This window comes from Rhinoderma darwinii, chromosome 1 (genome assembly GCF_050947455.1).
Source record: "Rhinoderma darwinii isolate aRhiDar2 chromosome 1, aRhiDar2.hap1, whole genome shotgun sequence".
NCBI lineage: Eukaryota > Metazoa > Chordata > Amphibia > Anura > Rhinodermatidae > Rhinoderma > Rhinoderma darwinii.
This window is the reverse complement of record NC_134687.1, coordinates 199112714-199132150: the sequence shown is the minus strand read 5'-3', so window position 1 is coordinate 199132150 and position 19437 is coordinate 199112714. Positions and strand designations below refer to the sequence as shown.

The 19437-nt window shown below is 42.0% G+C and overlaps 1 protein-coding gene across 5 annotated transcripts in view; it reads left to right on the top strand.

Moving 5' to 3' along the window:
- Positions 1-7768: 7768 nt before the first annotated feature.
- Positions 7769-19437, top strand: part of G3BP2 (G3BP stress granule assembly factor 2) — a 42351-nt gene continuing 30682 nt past the window's right edge. Inside the window, exons 1-4 of one of the 5 annotated variants that reach the window (XM_075860706.1) lie at positions 7769-8038; positions 9684-9815; positions 12553-12671; positions 15823-15904. In XM_075860706.1, coding sequence (XP_075716821.1) covers positions 12577-12671; positions 15823-15904 — 177 coding nt within the window. In that variant the 5' untranslated portion in view covers positions 7769-8038; positions 9684-9815; positions 12553-12576. Of the gene's footprint in view, positions 8039-8092; positions 8238-9683; positions 9816-12552; positions 12672-15822; positions 15905-19437 lie in introns of those variants that run through there. The other 4 variants (XM_075860707.1, XM_075860703.1, XM_075860704.1 and 1 more) reach the window with 4 other exon arrangements.

The following is a 19437-nucleotide window of genomic DNA, read 5'->3' as shown; positions in this document are numbered from 1 at the left end:
ATGAGTTGTATTTCTCTGGTAAAACCTTCTGTGTTACACAATTTTTTTTATTACAAATGAATTCCGGCAAAAAAAAAGGAAATTTGTAAATTTCCCCTCTACTTTGCTTTATTTCCTGTGAAACGCCTAAAGGGTTAAGAAACTTTCTGAATGCTGTTTTGAATACTTGAGGGGTGCAGTTTATAAAATGGGGTGATTTATTGGGGGATTCTAATATATAAGGCCCTCAAAACCATTTCAGAACTAAACTGGTTACTAAAAATAGCCTTTTAAATTTTTCTTGAAAATGTGAGAAATTCCTGCTAAAGTTCTAAGCCTTGTAACGTCCTAGAAAAATAAAAGGATGTTCAAAAATGGATGCAAATATAAAGTACACATATGGGAAATGGTAACTAGTGACTATTTTGTGTGGTATTACTATCTGTTTTACAAGCAGATACATTTAAATTTAGAAAAATGCACATTTTTGCAAATTTTCTCGAAATTTTGGTGTTTTTCACGAATAAATATTGAATTTATCTACCAAATGTTCCCACTAACATAACGTACAATATGTCATGAGAAAACAATCTCAGAATCGCTTGAATAGGTAAAAGCATTCCGGAGTTATTACCACATAAAGTGACATGTCAGATTTGAAAAAATCGGCTGTGCCACAAGGCCAAAACAGGCTGCGTCCTAAAGGGGTTAAATATAAATCAGGGTTTTATTTCTTTAGAGTGTTTAAAAAATAAGTAAGGACTTTTGCCCTCACTATATAAAAAATTCCTTCTAGTGGATGAAGGAAATAATATTAAAAAATCACAATAAAAATGGGATAAGGATCTTGGGATCAGTTTATAAACATATTGGGGAAGTTTCACTAAATCATGATCACCAATTTATTTGTTTTACGATTAACCATAGGCTTTATTATGCACCAAAGCTTTTAAAAATAATGGGGTTAAGGAATAACGATAACTATAAGAAATGCGGACTACACCAAGCGGATCTCATCCACTTGTTTTGGCAATGTCTCAAATTACATAGATATTGGAGTGGGGTGGCAGTATCTATTTCCAAACTGACCTGGAAAGAAGTTCCATTGGAGCCCAAGTTATTTATTTTTAGCATTTCTGATCTCCTGAAAGATTGTGGTTGTAGTAAATTAATTAGAAAGATTTTGCTTCTGGCGACGTTGGTTATCATTTATGAATGGATTTCAAAGGATTTCCCACTGGAAGTAGAATGGCACCATAAGGTGAGTAGAGTTATGCTCTTGGAAAGAACATATTCTCTGACATCAAATAAGGAGGAAGGGGAAAACTTTTGCTATAAGTTATGGGACAGATGGATTGCACAATTATCCCCCAAACAGAAAAAGACCCTAGGGCTGGATCAATGGCTAGTTGCATAAATTGTGTGAGTAGCTGATCAAGTAAGGCAAGTTTTTTTTGGTTTTTTTTCTCTCTCTTCTCAACCCCCCCCCCCCCCCCCGCCCCTCGCACGGGATAGTTTCTAAGTTTTTTTTGGGATTGTTGTTTTTTATCTATTAAAGTCTCTCGAGTGTGTCTATGGCTTGGGAAGCTCTTTACTATCGATTATTAAATAAACTTTCCTTCGTATTAAGTAATTGGCCAGTTTAGTGTTGTCATTGGCGGGATCTCGGAATACTGAGTTCACATGACGGTTTGATCCATGAACTGGCTTTTCTGAGTTGTTTCACTGGTATCTCAGCGATTGAATGTCAATAAATCCCTATGGGGATAATGTTTGTACTATGTAACACTTTGCTGGAATACAATGCTAATTTTGATACTACTTTTTCTGTTAGGCTGGGTTCACACGACCATGTTACGTCCGTAATGTACGGAACGTATTTCGGCCGGAAGACCCGGACCGAACACAGTGCAGGGGGCCGGGTTCCTAGCATCATAGTTATGTACGATGCTAGGAGTCCCTGCCTCGCTGCAGGACAACTGTCCCGTACTGCAATCATGATTACAGTACGGGACAGTAGTTCCACGCAGAGGCAGGGACTCCTAGCGTCGTACATCACTATGATGCTAGGAGCCCGGCTCCCTGCACTGTGTTCGGTCCGGGTCTTCTGACCGAAATACGTTCCGTACATTACGGACGTAACATGGTCGTGTGAACCCAGCCTTATGTAGTACCGGGTGTACTTTGGTATAGTTCAACAATAATATAAAATATATTGGGGAAAAAAAAAACCTGACGGTGCCTAAAATATATTCTAATAAAAAGGAGGCCCTAAAATCCACTAGGTGCTCCTTTGCTTCTGAGGCCGGTGTTTCAGTCCATTAGCACGCTAGGGTCACATGTGGGATATTTCCAAAAACTGCAGAATCTGGGCAATAAATATTGAGTTGCGTTTCTCTGGTAAAACCTTCTGTGTTATAGAAAAAAATGAAAACAGATTTTCTGCTAAAAAATAATAAATTTGAAAATTTCACCTCCACTTTGCTTTAATTCCTGTGAAACGCCTAAATGGTTAAGAAACCTTCTAAATTCTGTTTTGAATACTTTGAGGGGTGCAGTTTTTAAAATGTGGTGATTTATAGGAGGTTTCTAATATATAAGGCCCTCAAAGTAACTTCAGAACTGAACTTGTCCATAAAAAAAAGGCTTATGAAATTTTCTTGAAAATGTTAGAAATTGCTGCTAAAATTCTATGCCTTGTAATGTCCTAGAAGAATAAAAGAATGTTCACAAAAATGATGCCAACATAAAGTAGACCTATGGGGATGTTAACTAGTAACTATTTTGTGTGGTATTACTATCTGTTTTACAAGCAGATATGTTTTAAATTTAGAAAAATGCACATTTTTTCAAATTCTTTCTACATTTTGGTGTTTTTCAGAAATAAATACCGAAATTAGAGACCAAAATTTTTCACTAACATAAAGTACAATATGTCACGAGAAAACAATCTCAGAATCGCTTGGATCGGTAAAAGCATTCCCAAGTTATTACCACATAAAGTGACACATGTCCGATTTGAAAAAATCATCTGCAGATATATGAAAATTTATAAAAATTCAAATTTTTGCAAATTTTTGCAAAATTTTTGTGTTTTTCATAAATAAACACTGACTGTATCGACCAAATTTTACCACTAACTTAAAGTACAATGTGTCACGAGAAAACAATCTGAGAATTGCTCGGATAGGTAAAAGCATTCCAAAGTTATTACCACATGCAGTAACCCATGTCAGATTTGAAAAAAGTGGCCTGGTCCATTAGGTGAAAACAGGCTGTGTCCTTAAAGGGGTTTTCTGAGTTAAAACTTTTTTGTCAGTGCTTTTAACTTGGGAATGTGCTTACATTTGTAATGTACTTACAGTTTCAAAATTGTACCCGTTTCCCGATGCTGCCATGGAGCACATGACTGGTGACGGCACTCTCTGCCCAGTTTGTGTTTATCAGCCGTATGTTTACCTGTTACGTTGTCAAATTATTCAAATTTTCTTCCTAGTATATGGCACGTCACTAGTGACGTGCCGTCTATGAGCTGTTCTGTTATACAGCATGAAACGCGCATGCGCGGTCCCTGCTGTTCTCTTGTTTGTCCGCTTGTCAAAAGGGAAAACAGCAGGGACCGCGCATGCGCGTTACTGGCTGTATAACACAACAGCCCATACACGGCATCTCACTAGTGACGTGTCGTATACCAGGAAGAAAATTTGAAAAATTTGACCACGTAACAGGTATTCGGCTGATAAATACAGCTTGCAGAGGGTATCCAAAAGAAAGAGATCAGCAACACATCACAGTCCCAGAAAGCATTCACAGGGGGCATTTAACAGGAAAAGATTTCAATCGGTGCAGGCAGTGTCGAGGCATGAAAAAGACCCTCACTGGGGTCGAAACGTCGCTTTTTATGGTGAAATAAAGACACCTCTTTTTGATACCTGGATAACGTGTGTGCTGCGGTTTCTCTACCTTCTTGAGCATGCAGAGGGTGACGTCACCAGCCATGTGCCCCATGGCAGCATCGAGAAACGGGACCAATTTTGAAACTGTAAGTACATAGCCCCCAACCGTCCCGCATCCGGCGGTATAGTCCCGGTTTTTCACCGCTGTCCCGGGTGGTCTGAATAATACCCCGCCCTGCCCGCGGCCCTCTCTGTCGCCAGCCACGCCCCCCGCAACGGCGCTGCCTGCGCTCAGCGTGACCACATCACTGTGACGCTTAGCGCAATACAGCAGCAGTCTGCCTGGAGCAGGGGAGCAGAGCACTGCAGAGAAAAGAAGCCACAGGACAGTGAGTACAGAGTTTATATTTAGTGCCTGGAAACACTAGCATTAAATGACATTATTTTATGATTTCAGAAACTCTTGTGTCTCCAGGCATATTCTTTTTGTGCCCCCCCCCCCCCCCGCCACATAGTGCCCCCCCCCCTCGAGGGACTGCTGTAACTTGTCCCTCTCTTGGCAGGAAAGGAAGAATAGTATTAGTGGTAATAAAAAATAAATATCTATCTAATCTATCTATCTATCTATCTATCTATCTATCTAACAAATAGAAATTCCAGCAGCACCGGTATAGAATGGGTGCAAGCCCTAGGAACTAGACCAAGATTCCACCTATACAAACTTCAAGAAATAGGTATCAGCATACGGCTGATAAACACAAACTGGGCAGATGGTGAAAAAAATGAGGGTACTTTATTGCTCCATGTGCAAAATGGGGCAATAAAGTACCCTCATTTTTTTCACCATCCTACGGAGTGCTGCCTATTTCTTGAAGTCTATCTATCTATCTATCTATCTATCTATCTATCTATCTATCTATCTATCTGTCTGTCTGTCTGTCTGTCTATCTATCTATCTATCTCATAGCTCCCAACCGTCCTGGATCCAGCGGGACAGTCCCGGTTTCTCACCGCGGTTTCGCCGTCCCGGGCGGTCTGAAAAATATCCCGCTGGGTTCCGCAGCGCCCTGGACACTCCCTGTCGCCAGCCATGACCCCGCAACGACGTAATACCTGCACCCAGGCATGACATTATTTTATGATTTTAGAAACACTAGTGTCTCCAGGCACATTCTTTTTATAGTGTAGCTAAACGTTTAACAAACTTCTGACATGTCATAGCGCTCAGCCGCTTCGTGTCTGTTCAGCTTTTTCCGGAAATCAATGTATCGGAGGATGGGCTCAATACAAAGTCTATGAGGCCGTACTCTGATACATCGACTTTCCGGAAAAAGCCGAACAGACACGAAGCGGCTGAGCGCTCACACGAGCACTTCAGCTGCTTCATTTTAGCGATTGGTGGGGGTCTCAGTGCTCGGACCCCCACCAATCCAAACACATGTCAGAAGTTTGTTAAATGTTTAGCTACACTATAAATATAAAAATGCCTAAATGGATGCTCCGTATGGAGTAGGGGTTATTCAGTCCCTAAAAATTTATGACTTATGACCTCCGCTGATCAGCATTTTTGAAGGGGGTGCAGGGCTCGTATGAGCGCTGCATCCCCTTAGTTTTTTCTTGCTCACTGTGAATCTTCGACACAGATGCAGCGGCGATTCACAGTATTGCAGCCTTCTAACATTGAAGTGAATTGGGAGAACAGGCTGTAATACTGTGAATCGCCGCTGCATCTGTGTCGGAGATTCACAGTGAGCAAGACAAAAAGAAGGGGAAGCAGCTCTCATACGAGCACTGCACCCCCTTCAAAACAGCTGATCGGCGGGGTCCCGGGAGTCAGACCCCGACCCATCAACTATTGATGGCCTATCCTGAGAATAGGCCATCAAGTTTTAGGGATTGCAAAACCCCTTTAAAGGGGTGTCGCTGCAGAATTTACGTTGTCCGTTAACGTTGGCCATTATCTGCATTTGTCTATGAGTTCCAAATGAGTGGTGGATCTGAGAGAGGCCGGCCGGAGAGAGACCATGGCACGCAGCGTCAGTGTTCAAACAGTCTCTGCCCACAGGGGGCGATCCATCTTTATTTATAGGAAAATGAGAGTAGGTGTTACCCTCAACATGCACATAAACATTCTAGATATGGTAATATCCCAATCTCCTCTTCAGTATATATATCTTTAGCCATAAGAAATACAATGTCATCACGTTTTCTCACGTTGCCTTTGTAACAGCTGAAATGCAAAGCCATAAACCAAACGACTTAGAATAGAATCGCCACCCCCCTCCCCCACCGTAGGCTGTTTCAGCAGATCTTTGAGCTCCAGTGACAACTGTCCGTCCATGTGAAGCAAGCCACAAGCACAATCCACAGAATAGGGGTTACATGTGTGATCGCTGGGGGTCTGACCGCTGGGACCCTCAGTGATGAGATCGGGGGACTGAAATTCCCCCGAAGTGCTCCATGAGAATGGAGTGCTAGTGCACTTGCTCGACCATTGCTTCATTCATTTTTGGGGGGTAATAATGGGGGGTTAGTTTTTACTGCAGCCTTTTTACTGGCTAACACTAAGCCCCACCTTAGTAATGGACATTGTCAATCAGACTACTGCCATTACCAAAGCGCTAATAAAATATTAAAAAAACACAGACACATAAGAGAATATTTTTTATTGAAATAAGAACTCCCCCACACAACCCTCTTTGACCCTTTTATTTTTTTTTAAAAACCCGTAAATCATCGCATTAGTCCAACGAATCTACGACGTAGTCCAAACAGTCCTTCGGAACTTCCAAAACAAGAAAAAATAAGGTTAGTAATGTGAAGAATAAAAAAAGCTTCTGACCTCCAGCGACTTCTGTTTTCTTCCCTGCGCTGCAATAGAAACTAGACGTCAATGAAAAATAATTCCCCTTCATGTAACTCTGCTACCTGTCAGCTGAAAAGTCATCCACCACAGGGAATAATGTTTCCCCATCATGTCTGACTCCCAGGTGTTTCTTTGTGGTTTTCCGCCATGGGGATACATTAGCACACAACCTCTTTTCAGACATAATGGAGGCGTTTTACGCGTCGCTGTCAAAATATGGCGCGTAAAATGACGGCTCGTCAAAAGAAGTGCAGGACACTTCTTGGGACGTTTTTGGACCCGTTTTCTCATAGACTCTTTTGAAAACAGCTCCAAAAATGGCCATAAAAAATGCAGCGAAAACGCTGTGAAAAACGCGAGTTGCTCAAAAATCGTCTGAAAATCAGGAGCTGTTTTCCCTTCAAAACAGCTCCGTATTTTCAGACGTATTTTGAGAATCGTGTGAACATACCCTCACACAACAGGAAAAAAAAATTCCCCATCATGTAACTCTGCTACCTGTCAATTGAAAGTCATCAACCGCAGGGTCTCCCTCTTGACTTTCATTGTTCTCAGCCTTCAGGTTTGTCCTGCAGCTGCTGCCGTGATGAGCAAATGTTATACCCAAGATAGGAAAAGTAACACAAAGGCGACATAACCGGATCCATAATATCTGTGATATCCAGACAGTCTAGAGATCCTGAGTGAGAATGTGCGCGTGTTATTTGCAGAAGGATCTGGCCGTGATTTGATGTGTTGATGTGGGATATTGGGCGTGGTTAGGGGCGTGGCTTAAAATGTCCCTCTTTTCCGAATTCAAAAGTTGGGACGTATGTAAGTACAGTACAATTGTAAGCACATTCCAAAGTTAAAAGCACTGACACAAAAAAGTTTGAACTCGCAAAAATAAAATATTTTATTATTATTACTTTTCATTGTTTTTGTCTAACATTTTTTGTGGTCAATAAAGTTTTTAAAAAAAAAGAAAAACCTCATTCAGCGTTCAGGCAGATAAACTAGCTCCGCCCCTATACGCAGTGACGCCAGTGGGGGCGTGACATCACTCGTTACCGTGCGCCTGTGGGGCACGCACACGCGCGAAGGCTGCTGGGTTCTGGTCTCACGGAGGCCGTTTAATTCACCGAAAGCTGCGTCACTCTAGTGACGTCACCGTCACGACACCATATTCCCCGCCCTACAGCTGACGCCCGTAACCCGAGGGTGAACATAACAATAACAACGTGTCTCGGTCATCAGAGGGGGGCCCGGGGGTCCACCTGTGTCTGCGATAGCTGCCGTCTCACCGGCTCTGGTTGAGGTGAGTGCGACACCAGATCACTTTCCGTGACGCGGCCATTGTGTGCCCTGTGGGGCCGGCCGTTAGGTGCGTGCCTGACAATCCTTTGTGTGGCTAGTACCAACTACGTAGCACAGCCGTTGGGAGCCGTAGTGCAGGTAACCTCAGGCTATAGTCCCCTAACGTTAGTGAAGGTTATCATTATGTACCGGCTCTTCAGGTAAAGCCATCTGTAATGTTAGGAGGAAATCCTGTGGGCTCCACCGTGCGTGTGTGCTATAAATAATATGGAGACCGTTCTTAGGGCTATCCTCAAAGGTGAACCAGTAGTTATCCCTACTAAAGGCTGGACTGCACTACTGTCCTCTGTCCCATTATAATAAAGAGCGCTCACTTCAAGACCATCATTTTGTGGAAAGCTGGGTGCCAATGTTGCCTGTCACCCAGCTTTTCCAAGAGTCAGTCTAACTATGCCTTGTTAGGGGGCAAGTTGGGTGACCAGCACTGGCGGGCCATGATCACATTACAACAGGAAGAAGGCATATTGTATTGATGACAAAATGTATTTTCTTCACCATTTTGGTAAACGGTTGATAAAAACCTAAGGGCCCTTTTACACGGGGCAATTATTGTGCAAACGAGCGATCACAGGGCGCCCATTCCCAATTATTGCCCTGTAAACAGGGCCACCATCATCCCATGCACGAGCAAACTCTTGTTCGGCTGATCATATCGTTGCCGGGGAGACGTGCTGGAAATGTATGGCGACGAGCGATCTTTAGTAACGAGTGCTCATCCCCATACTAGCTCCTTGTGAAAGCAGCAAACGAGCGCCGATCAATGAGATCTCTTGATCGGTGCTCGTTGTTACGGTCAAAATGGGCCAGTGTAAAAGGACCCCAAGGTGTCTCCTAGATAAGCTCATATGCAGATATGGCCATAGATACACACAATATAGTAGGTATGATGGTGTGAAATTAGCCTAGGGCTACATGGTGACGCCTGGTAGTGTGCAGATATGGTCATATTACAGGATTACTGCTCCCTCAATATTTTTTTTCCTATGGTAAACAACCTTGTGACCAAATTGGACCACTGATCAAAGTTCTTTATGATGATCAAGAAGCATTGCAGTCGCACTGAGACTGTCCACGTGCGCGCCAGAGACTCCTCCGTTCAGGACCTTCCACGCAGATTACGTCAAATTTAACAGGAAAACTGCATTCGCTATTTTTTTCTATCAAAACGACGGTCACCTTGGTAAAACCCTACGTTCCCTATTATAGCTCAATAGGGTTTGCTGGGCACCTCTGGTATTTTGTTAGAACCTGAAGCCATGACGCAGATCCCGCTATTTAAGGCCCCATGGACAGACAATCTGCAGTGGGTTACAGCTCCAGCCATGTGAAAGACATTTGAACAAATCTCATCCACGTGCTGCTGAATGTTTTCTGCACAGAAATCAGGGCATGCTGCAGATCATTCTGTTAAGGATGTTTAAGAGCGGAATTCACCCTTTTCAATGTAGATGGGGTGAAATCAGCTGTGACTCCACACGAAAATTCCTACACGTAACCCATTTGGATTCTTCTGCAGTACAAATCCACCGCATGTGTGGGTACCTTTTAGGATGGGTTCCCACAGTGCAGATTTTGTTTTTTTTTAGGCCAAAGCCAGGAACGGAACCTAAACAGAAGAAATATATAAAGAAAGTCCTTCTGGATCCAATTCTGGTTTTTGTTTACAAAATGCTGGCAAAATCTGCAGCAAATCTGCACTGTGGGAACCCAGCCTAAGGGTAAGTGAACATGGAGTTTTTCGGCAAGCAGAAGAAATCTACCTTAAAATTTCTTCCGGATGTTTGAGACAGATTTTAACCCGTTAGTGATCGCCCATTAATGTTTTTACAGCAGCCACTGACGGGCTTTATTCCGATGCAGTGGCCTTTTTACAGCGCTGCATCGGAATAAGTAAACAGAGCCGGGAGCCGTTAAATCTCCCTTCTCTCAGCTGCCCGATGGGAGCAGACTTGCTGGAATGGGCGAGAGCGATATCTGTATCGATCTCGCTCGTTTAACCTCTCAGATGCGGTGCTCAGTAGTGATCGCCGCATCTGAGTATTATTGGAGGGAGGGGGCTCTCTCACCCCACCTGCGTTTACATTGCAGGGTGAATGTGTCTTATATGGCAGCCGGGGGCCTAATAAAGGCCCCCAGGTCTGCCTCTAGTTAATGCCTGCCTAGCAGATGCCTGTCTGTTTTACACGGAAAGGCAGTAATACGCTGCAATATATAAGTATTGCAGTGTATTATAAAGGCGATCAGATGATCGCATAGTGAAGTCCCATAGTGGGACTAATAAAACGGCTTGGAAAAAAAAAGTTTAATAAAAGTTTATAATAAATAAAAATCCAAAGGAAAACCCAACTTTATCCCCTTTTACAAAATGCTTTTATTATGAAAAAACAAAAAAAAGTTACACACATTTGGCATCGCCGCGTCCGTAACGACCTCGACTACAAAGGTATTACATTTAACCCGCTCGACGTATGCGGTAAAAAAACCAAATATAAGACAATTCAAGAACTGCTGTTTTCTGTGCATCCTGTTTTACATTTTTTTTATAAAAAGTGATCAAAAAGTCATGTAATCCAAAATGGTACCAATAAAACCTACAAGTCGTCCCGCAAAAAAAAAAAAAAGCCCTCATACAGCTGCATATTATTGCTCTTCTAATATGGAGACACAAAAACAAATAATTTTGAAAGTGTTTTTACTGTGTAGTAAAACATAAGAAAACGATATAAATTTGGTATCGTTGCAATCTTAACAACCCGCTGAATAAAGTTATTGTGTTATTTATACCACTCGGTAAACGGCGTAAATTTAGGGCGCAAAAGAGGGTGGCGAAATTGCTAGTTTTTTTTGTCTATTCCCCCCCAAAATAAAGGCAATAAAAGTTAGTCAAATTACATGTACCCCAAAATGGTGCTTTTAAAAAATACAACTTGTCCTGCAAAAAACAAGACCTTATGGGACAGTTCACAACGGAATTCGTTGCGGAAAATCCGCAGAAAATACAGTAGCAGCAAAGTGGACTGTGACTGGAGCCTTATGCTTCTGCACAGACATCCGGTGCCGGATAGGTCATCAGTGTGAAAAACGGTCAAGTGGCCAGAGAGAACAGCTTTAAAGAGACTCTGTCACCACATTATAAGTGCCCTGTCTCCTACATAAGGAGATGGGCGCTGTAATGTAGGTGACAGTAATGCTTTTTATTTAAAAAAATGATCTATTTTCACAACGTTAGGAGCGATTTTGGTTTATGCTAATGAGCTTTCTTAATGCCCAAGTGGGCGTACTTTTACTTTCGACCAAGTGGGCGTTGTACAGAGGAGTGCATGACACTGACCAATCAGCATCATGCACTCCTCTCCATTCATTTACACTGCACTAGCGATATAGATATATCACTATGTGCAGCTACATACACAAACCCTAACATTACTACAGTGTCCTGATAATGAATACATATGACCATCCAGCCTGGACGTCATGTGTACTCAGAATCCTGACACTTCTGACTCTTTTCTGTGAGATTCCGGCAAGTGAAACCAAATCTCGCGAGATCTCGGAGCTAAACTCTCTCACCCCACCAGCATCCTGCGATAAGATTGCAGGATGTCGGTGGTTTCTATGGCAGCCGGGAGGCCTAATAAAGCCCCCCAGGTCTGCCACTTGTTATGCCTGCTAAGCCATTCCAAAAATAAAAAACACTTTTCCCCTTACAAAATGCTTTATTTAAAAAAAACTAAGTAAAAAAGTTACACACATTTGCTATCGCCGCGTCCATAATGACCCCAACTATAAAGTTATTACGTTATTTAACCCGCTTGGTGAACGCCATAAAAAACATTGCAAAAATTGCTGTTTTCTGTGAATCCGGCATTAAAAAAAAAAAGTGATCAAAAAGTCGCATCTACTCCAAAATGGTACCAACAAAAACTACAAGTCGTCCCGCAAAAAAAACCCTCATGCAACTGCATCGGTGGAAAAATAAAAACAGTTATGGCTCTTCAAATATGGAGACACAAACAAATAATTTTGAAGAAGTTTTTACTGTGTAAAAGTAGTAAAACATACAAAATCTATATAAATCTATATAAATTTGGTATCGTTGCAATCGTAACAACCCGCTGAATAAAGTTATTGTGTTATTTATACCAAACAGTAAACGGCGTAGATTTAGGACGGAATAAAGTGTGGCGAAAATGCGGTTGCTTTTTTTTTCTATTCCCCCGCCAAAAAAAGTTGATAAAAGTTAATCAATAAATTTTATGTACCCCAAAATGTTGCTATTAAAAAAAAATAAAACTTGTCCCGCAAAAAACAAGACCTTTTACATCTACGTTGATAAAAAAACAAAAGTTATAGCTCTTTGAATGAGACGCTGGAAAAACGTAAAAAATAGCTTGGTCACTAATGGGTTAAATTTCTTGAAAGCCCATTAAAATGTATTTTTTTGTTTAATTGCAGTATATCCTTTGCGGTACCAAAGAAATGGTGATGGAGAAGCCAAGTCCCCTGCTTGTAGGGCGGGAGTTTGTCAGACAGTACTACACCCTTCTAAATAAAGCACCAGACTTTTTGCACAGGTAGAGAATCTTGTTTCGTTACATTTCAATATGATTGAATGTTAAATGCTTGTTGTGATGAAACATCCGATTGTGAGGACAATGTTCAGTAAGGCCTCATGCACACGACCGTATTTTTTCCCTCCCGTAAATACTGGTCCGGTGTCACACGTATTCGACCCGTTTTGCACCAGTATTTACGGACCCGTGCCCGTAAATACTGGTCCGGTGTCACCAGTATTCCACACGTATTTACGGGCACGTTTTCGATGCAAAATTGCACTGCACTAATCGGCAGCCCCTTCTCTCTATCAGTGCAGGATAGAGAGAAGGGGCAGCCCTTTCCGAGGTAAAAGTAAAAGAAATTCATACTTACCCGGCCATTGCCTTGGTGACGCGTCCCTCTCTTGACATCCAGCCCAACATCCCTGGATGACGCGGCAGTCCATGTGACCGCTGCAGCATATGATTGACCTGTGATTGGCTGCAGCGGTCACATGGGCTGAAATGTAATCCAGGGATGTCGGGCCGGTTGTCGAGAGGGACGCGTCACCAAGGCAACGGCCGGGAGGCCGGACTGGAGGAAGAAGCAGGAAGTTCTCGGTAAGTATGAACATCCCTTTTTTTTTTTTTTTTTTTTAAACAGGTTGCTCTATATTGTGATCGGAATTCACTGTCCAGGGTGCTGAAAAAGTTACTGCCGATCAGTTAACTCTTTCAGCACCCTGGACAGTGACTATTTACTGACGTCGCCTAGCAACGCTGCCGTAATGACGTGTGCACACTCGTAGTCACCCGTCATTACGGGAGCTCCATAGACTTCTATGGGCTGCCCGTGCCGTTATTACGGCCTGAAATAGGACATGTTCTATCTTTTTCAACGGCACGGGCACCTTCCCGTAAGAAAACGGGAAGTTTTTACGGTCGTGTGCATGAGGTCTAAAGCTGCTTAATAGAGAACTTCTGTCCCTGCATATGTCCAGTTAAATAAATTTTTATTATAAGGGTATGCTCAGTCTTTTTTTTATTTTTCAGGTGTATTTTGGAGCGCGAAACGGTCACATTACACTTCCAAATATGCCTTGAAAATGCTTATGCCCTAAATTTTATGTTGCTGTTACAAAAAAACGCAGCGTAAAGATACGCCTTGTAAAGAAATATAGTGGTGGCGTTTTTTTAAGTCCGATTTCTAACACTTCCAATGGACTGGCTTTGAAGAAATTCTTTGAAGAAACAGTTAAAAAAACAGATCTGCCTCAAAAATGCCTGGTTTTTAGAGCGAGATTTCTATTGAAATCCGCATTGTATTTTTCTGCCTTAAACAAAAGTCTTTAAACACACCCTAAGGGCTAGTCCACACGTGGCGTAAATACTGCAGATTTTCCGCAATGTATTTGGTTGCGTTAAATCCGTAGCATAAGGCCTGATTCACACAAACGCTGCGCATCTCGGATGTGAAAAACTGCAGTTTTTCATGTCCGAGGTGCATCCGTGCTCTGCGCTGCTGGATGTGATGTCACGCGTCCACCACAGTTGAGTCTACGGAGTGATGCGTGAAAAGAACGGACATGTCCTATTTTCGCACGGACCCTTCACACGGTCCGTTGAAACAACGGCTGTGTGAACGGCCACATTGAATTACATAGGTCCGTGGGATGGCTGCTGAAACAGTCGGATGTTTAACACGTTGGTGTGAATCAGGCCTAATACAGTAGTAGAGGAGTGGATGAGATTTCAAGAAATCTCATCCACATGCTATGTACGTGTATATGCGGAGGTTCTGCACAGAAATTGACCTGCAGTGTTTTTTTTTTTGTTTTTTTTTAAGGCGCAGCATGTCAATTGTGGTTGCGGAATCGCCTGTATTTTGTTCAGTCAAGTGTTGCGACTTTTTCGAATGAATCGGAGCGATTACGCCGCAAAAATCGCAACTTAGAAAAATACCAAACACACCCTTGATGTTCTGCACGCCGGCCTCCTGGGATGACGTTTCATCCCATGTGACCGCCACTGAAGCCCATCACAGGCTGCAGCGGTCTCCTGCGATAAAACATTTTCTGCAGCGGACATTCTGGGTGAAAAACTGCATCACAACTAGGTGCGATTTTTTTTTATTTTTTTTTTATTTTTTTTTTTTCGCCTGAAATTTCCTGCGGCCACCGGGTCTGATACCGCTGTGTACCTTTTACGTAGTTTATCCTCCCTGTGTGAACTTACCTTAAAGGAACAGTGTCACCACAAAAAAAAAATTCATGTCAGTTTAATGTTAGTGTTTTATTAAAAACGTTTTTATTTATTTGTGTGTTTGTGTGTTACTTTTTTCTATTTTTTCACTTTTTCTTCCCTATGGGGGCTGCCATTTTTTTTTCCATTTCTGTATGTGTCGATTAACGACACATACAGACATGGAATACGGCAGCCACAGTCCCATAGGGACTGCGAACGGGTCCCGTCCCATCCACTTCTGTGTACGCCGTCTGTGTGGGAACTGCGCATGCGCCGCTCCCACACAGTCCAATTTGAAATGCGCGCCGTCCGGCGCCATTTTCCTGTGGACCGGAAGTCGCGGCTGGACAGTAAGATTACTACTTCCGGTCGCGGCTTCCGGACTTGTGCACATGGAGCAGCGGCAGCAGACGGAGCGAACGGGCCGGAGGGAGCCGCGGCGGCAGGAGCAGGTAAGAGATTTCTATGTATGTTCGTGTTTTTGTGTGTTTACTACTGTGTGTAAACCTTCTACACTGTGTGTTAGCTCAAAAAATGGCGACACACAGTGTAGGAGGTTAGACCGTTCAAACCCCTCGTTTATCCCGGCACTAGCCAGGATAAAGGAGGGGGGGATTCTGAGAGCTCACTAGAGCGAGTGCTTTTTTCCCAATTTTGCAGCAAAAAGCAATGTGGTTGCTTTACCACAAGCAACCACATGCAATGCTGCAATTTTGGGAATGGCTCCATCTAGTGACCAGCAATGGGAAATATTATAAATTAGAATCTAATTTATAATATTTCCTGACTCGTGAAAAAAATTGAACAATGTTTAATCACCTACACACTAAATGTTTATGTAAAAAAAAAAAAACATGTTTTGCTGGCAACACATTCCCTTTAAGGATGACTAATTCCTGTTCGTAAACTTCTTTTATATGCACAACTTACACTTGTCTTGGAACAGGTTTTATGGAAGAAACTCTTCATATGTGCATGGCGGGTTGGATGCCAGTGGAAAACCTCAAGAAGCGGTGTATGGTCAGGCGGTATGTTTAAAATTCAAGTCATTAGCACTGCTATAATCTTAGAATTGCAACGGTCTTCTTTGTATCACATTGATTATTTGCTTAAAGGGAAATCCCATAAGAAACTGACCTATTGTTTAACCCCTTAATGACCGGGCCATTTTGCACGTTAATGACCAAGGATTATTTTTTTGTTTTTTCACGGTCGCATTCCAAGAGTCGTAACTCTTTTTTTATTCCGTCTATATAGCCGTATAAGGGCTTGTTTTTTGCGGGACGAGTTGTATTTTGTAATTGGACCATTTTTAGATGCTTATAACATATTGATTAACTTTTATTAACTTTATTTTAGGAGAGAATTGAAAATAAGCAGCTATTCCAGCATTGATTTTCACGTTATAAGTTTACGCCGTTTACTACGCAGCGTAAATAACATGTTAACTTTATTCTGTGGGTCGGCACGATTACGGGGATACCAAATATGTAAAGGTTTTATATGTTTTCCTACGTTTGCACAATAAAAACCCTTTTAGAAAAAAATTACTTGTTTTTGCATCGCCGCATTCCAAGAGCCGTAACGTTTTTATTTTTCCGTCGATGTGGCCGTACGTGGGCTTGATTTTTGCGGGACAATGTGTAGTTTTTATTAGTACTATTTTGGGGTACATAGGACTTATAGATTAACTTTTATTTTATTTTTTATGGGGGGAATGGGAGAAAAGATAATTTTGACGTTGTTTTTTGCGTTTTCTTTGGACGCCGTTCATCCAGCGGTTTAATGAATATGTTCATTTTATTGGTCAAGATGTTACGATCGCGGGGATACCATATATGTGTATGTGTGATTTGTTTTGACCGTTTTACTAAATAAAACCACTTTTTGGGCCAAAAAAGTAGTTTTATTTGACTTTGACTGTAATTTTTTTTTTTTTTTTTCACAAACTTTATTTAACTGTTTTACATTTTTTTTTTTTAGTCCCACCAGGGGACTTCTTGCCTGTCAGTGTAAAACTGACAGGCAACCTATTAGGTCATGCCTCCGGCATCGCCTAACAGGCAGATGCTGAAGACAGACCTGGGGGTCTTTGTTAGACCCCCGGCTGTCATGGAAACCCGACGGCGACCCGCGATTTGTTTGCGGGGGCGCCGATCAGGTGACAGAGGGAGCTCCCCCCTCTGTCAAACACATTAAATGCCGCTGTCACTATTGACAGCGGCATTTAATGGGTTAAACTGCCGGAATCGGCGCGCGCTTCGATTCCGGCAGTTGCAGCAGGAGCCAGGCTGTGTATAACAGCCGTGCTCTTGCCGCTGATCGCGGGGGTACAGTGGCAGTACCCGCGCCATCACAGGACGGATATATCCGTCCTCCTGCGCGAACTAGCAGCTGCTGAGGACGGATATATCCGTCCTTCGGCGTTAAGGAGTTAAAGGCTATGGAGACCTTTTGGGAAAAAATAATTGAACCCCTTCGCACACCTGGACGTGCCATTACGTCCTGGTGCGGGGTGTGCTGTTTGGAGCGTGCTCACGTGCTGGGTGCGCTCCATATGCAGGCGGTGTTAGCTGTGTTTTGCAACGGACACCTGGGACGGACAGCCAGGAACAGCGATCGCGCTATTCCTGGCTGTTTAACCCCTGTGGCAGGGCTTAACAGAAGCCTGTAAAAATGACAATATGCTGCAATACATTAGAACCAAGTCCCCTAGGGGAGCTAATAAACTGTGTAAAAAAAAAATGAAATTAACCCCTTAAGGACCGAGCCATTTTTTAGTTTTTCACTCCCCGCGTTGGAAGAGCCATAACAGTTTTTTTTTTCCCCATCAATCTGAGTGCTTATTATTTGCGGGAGGAGTAGTAATTTCTAATGGCACTATTTAAAGTACCAAATAACGTACTGGGAAAAAATTCTTTGTGGGCTGCAATTGGAAAAAACTGCGATTTCCACATTGTTTTTTTTGTTTTAGTTTCTACGGCTTTGACCCTGCGGTAAAAACGACAACTGAACTTTATTCTGCGGGTCAATACGATTACGACGATATCCAAATTTATATAGTTTTTTATATATATATATATATATATATATATATATATATATATCTCTTGTTAAAAAAAAAGTTTTCACCACATTCTAAGAGCCAAAACGTTTTTATTTTTCCGTGGATTGAGCGGTGTGAGGGCTTATATTTTGCGGAACGAGCTGTAGTTTTAATTGGTACCGTGTTTTGGTATGTACAACTTTTTGATCACTTTCTATTCATTTATTTTTTTTTGCGCGCTAAAGTGACCAAAAAAGCGATTTTGGCGGTTTACATTTTTTGGTTTTTAATGCGTTCACCGTGCCCGTTAAATAATTGTTTATTGTAAAAGTTCAGACTTTTATGGACGCAGCGATACCAATTTTGTTTACTTTTTACATTACTTTAGAGGAAAATCGGAAACAAAATTGGTATCGCTGCGTCCATAAAAGTTTGAACGATTACAATATAGCATTATTTAACGCGCATGGTGAACGCCGTAAAAAAATGTAAACCGCCAAAATCGCTGTTTTTTGGTGAACTTAGCTGTTTAATAAAAAATAAAAATCATTAAAACCGATCAAAATTTTATTTACCAAAAAATGGTACCGATTAAAAATACTACTGCTCATCCCACATATCGCACTGCTCAATCGATGAAAAAATAAACGTGGCGCTACACAACTTTTTTTTTTTTTTAAATGTCTTTAAAAGTAGTAAAATATAAACAAAAATTATATGAATTTGGTATCACTGGAATTGTATTGAGCCACAGAATAAAGTTGTTGTCTTTTCTACCGCACGGTGAAAGCCGTTAAAACACCCAAAAAACGAATTGAGGAATTAGTTTTCCCCAATTTCAGCCCGCAAATAATATTTTTCCAGTTTCCTAGCACATTATATGGTACTTTAAATGCTACCAACGGAAACTACTACTCCTTCCGAAAAAATTAGCCCACACACCACTCTTGCCAATCAATCGAACATCGAAAATTTCTCAGTCCTGAAGGGGTTAAATAAGAGGGATCTCCTCTTCCTTATTCTGATAACCACTGATGAGTACGTAATATCCTCCTCCTTCAATCTGCTGTAGGCTCTCTCTATTCTCTCTACGCTGACAGCCTGTGTGATATCCCCCCCCCCTTCCTCCTCCTGCTTTCCTTTCTATCTTTACTCTGAAAGTTCAGCTTGTGTGATCTACAAAGTTGCTAAAGAGGCTCTGTCACCAGATTCTCAAATCCCTATCTCCTATTGCATGTGATCGGCGCTGCAATGTATATAACGTAACGTTTTTGTTTTTTTTAAAAACGTTCATTTTTGGCCAAGTTATGAGCTATTTTATATATATGCAAATGAGCTTTGAAATGGACAACTGGGCGTGTTTTTTTTCGTTATGTCCAACTGGGCGTTTATTGTGTTTTTAACTGGGCGTGTTTACGTGTATGACGCTGACCAATCAGTGACCAGTCAGCGTCATACACTCCTCTCCATTCATTTACACAGCAGCGATGTGCAGCCACATAAACAGAGATTAAC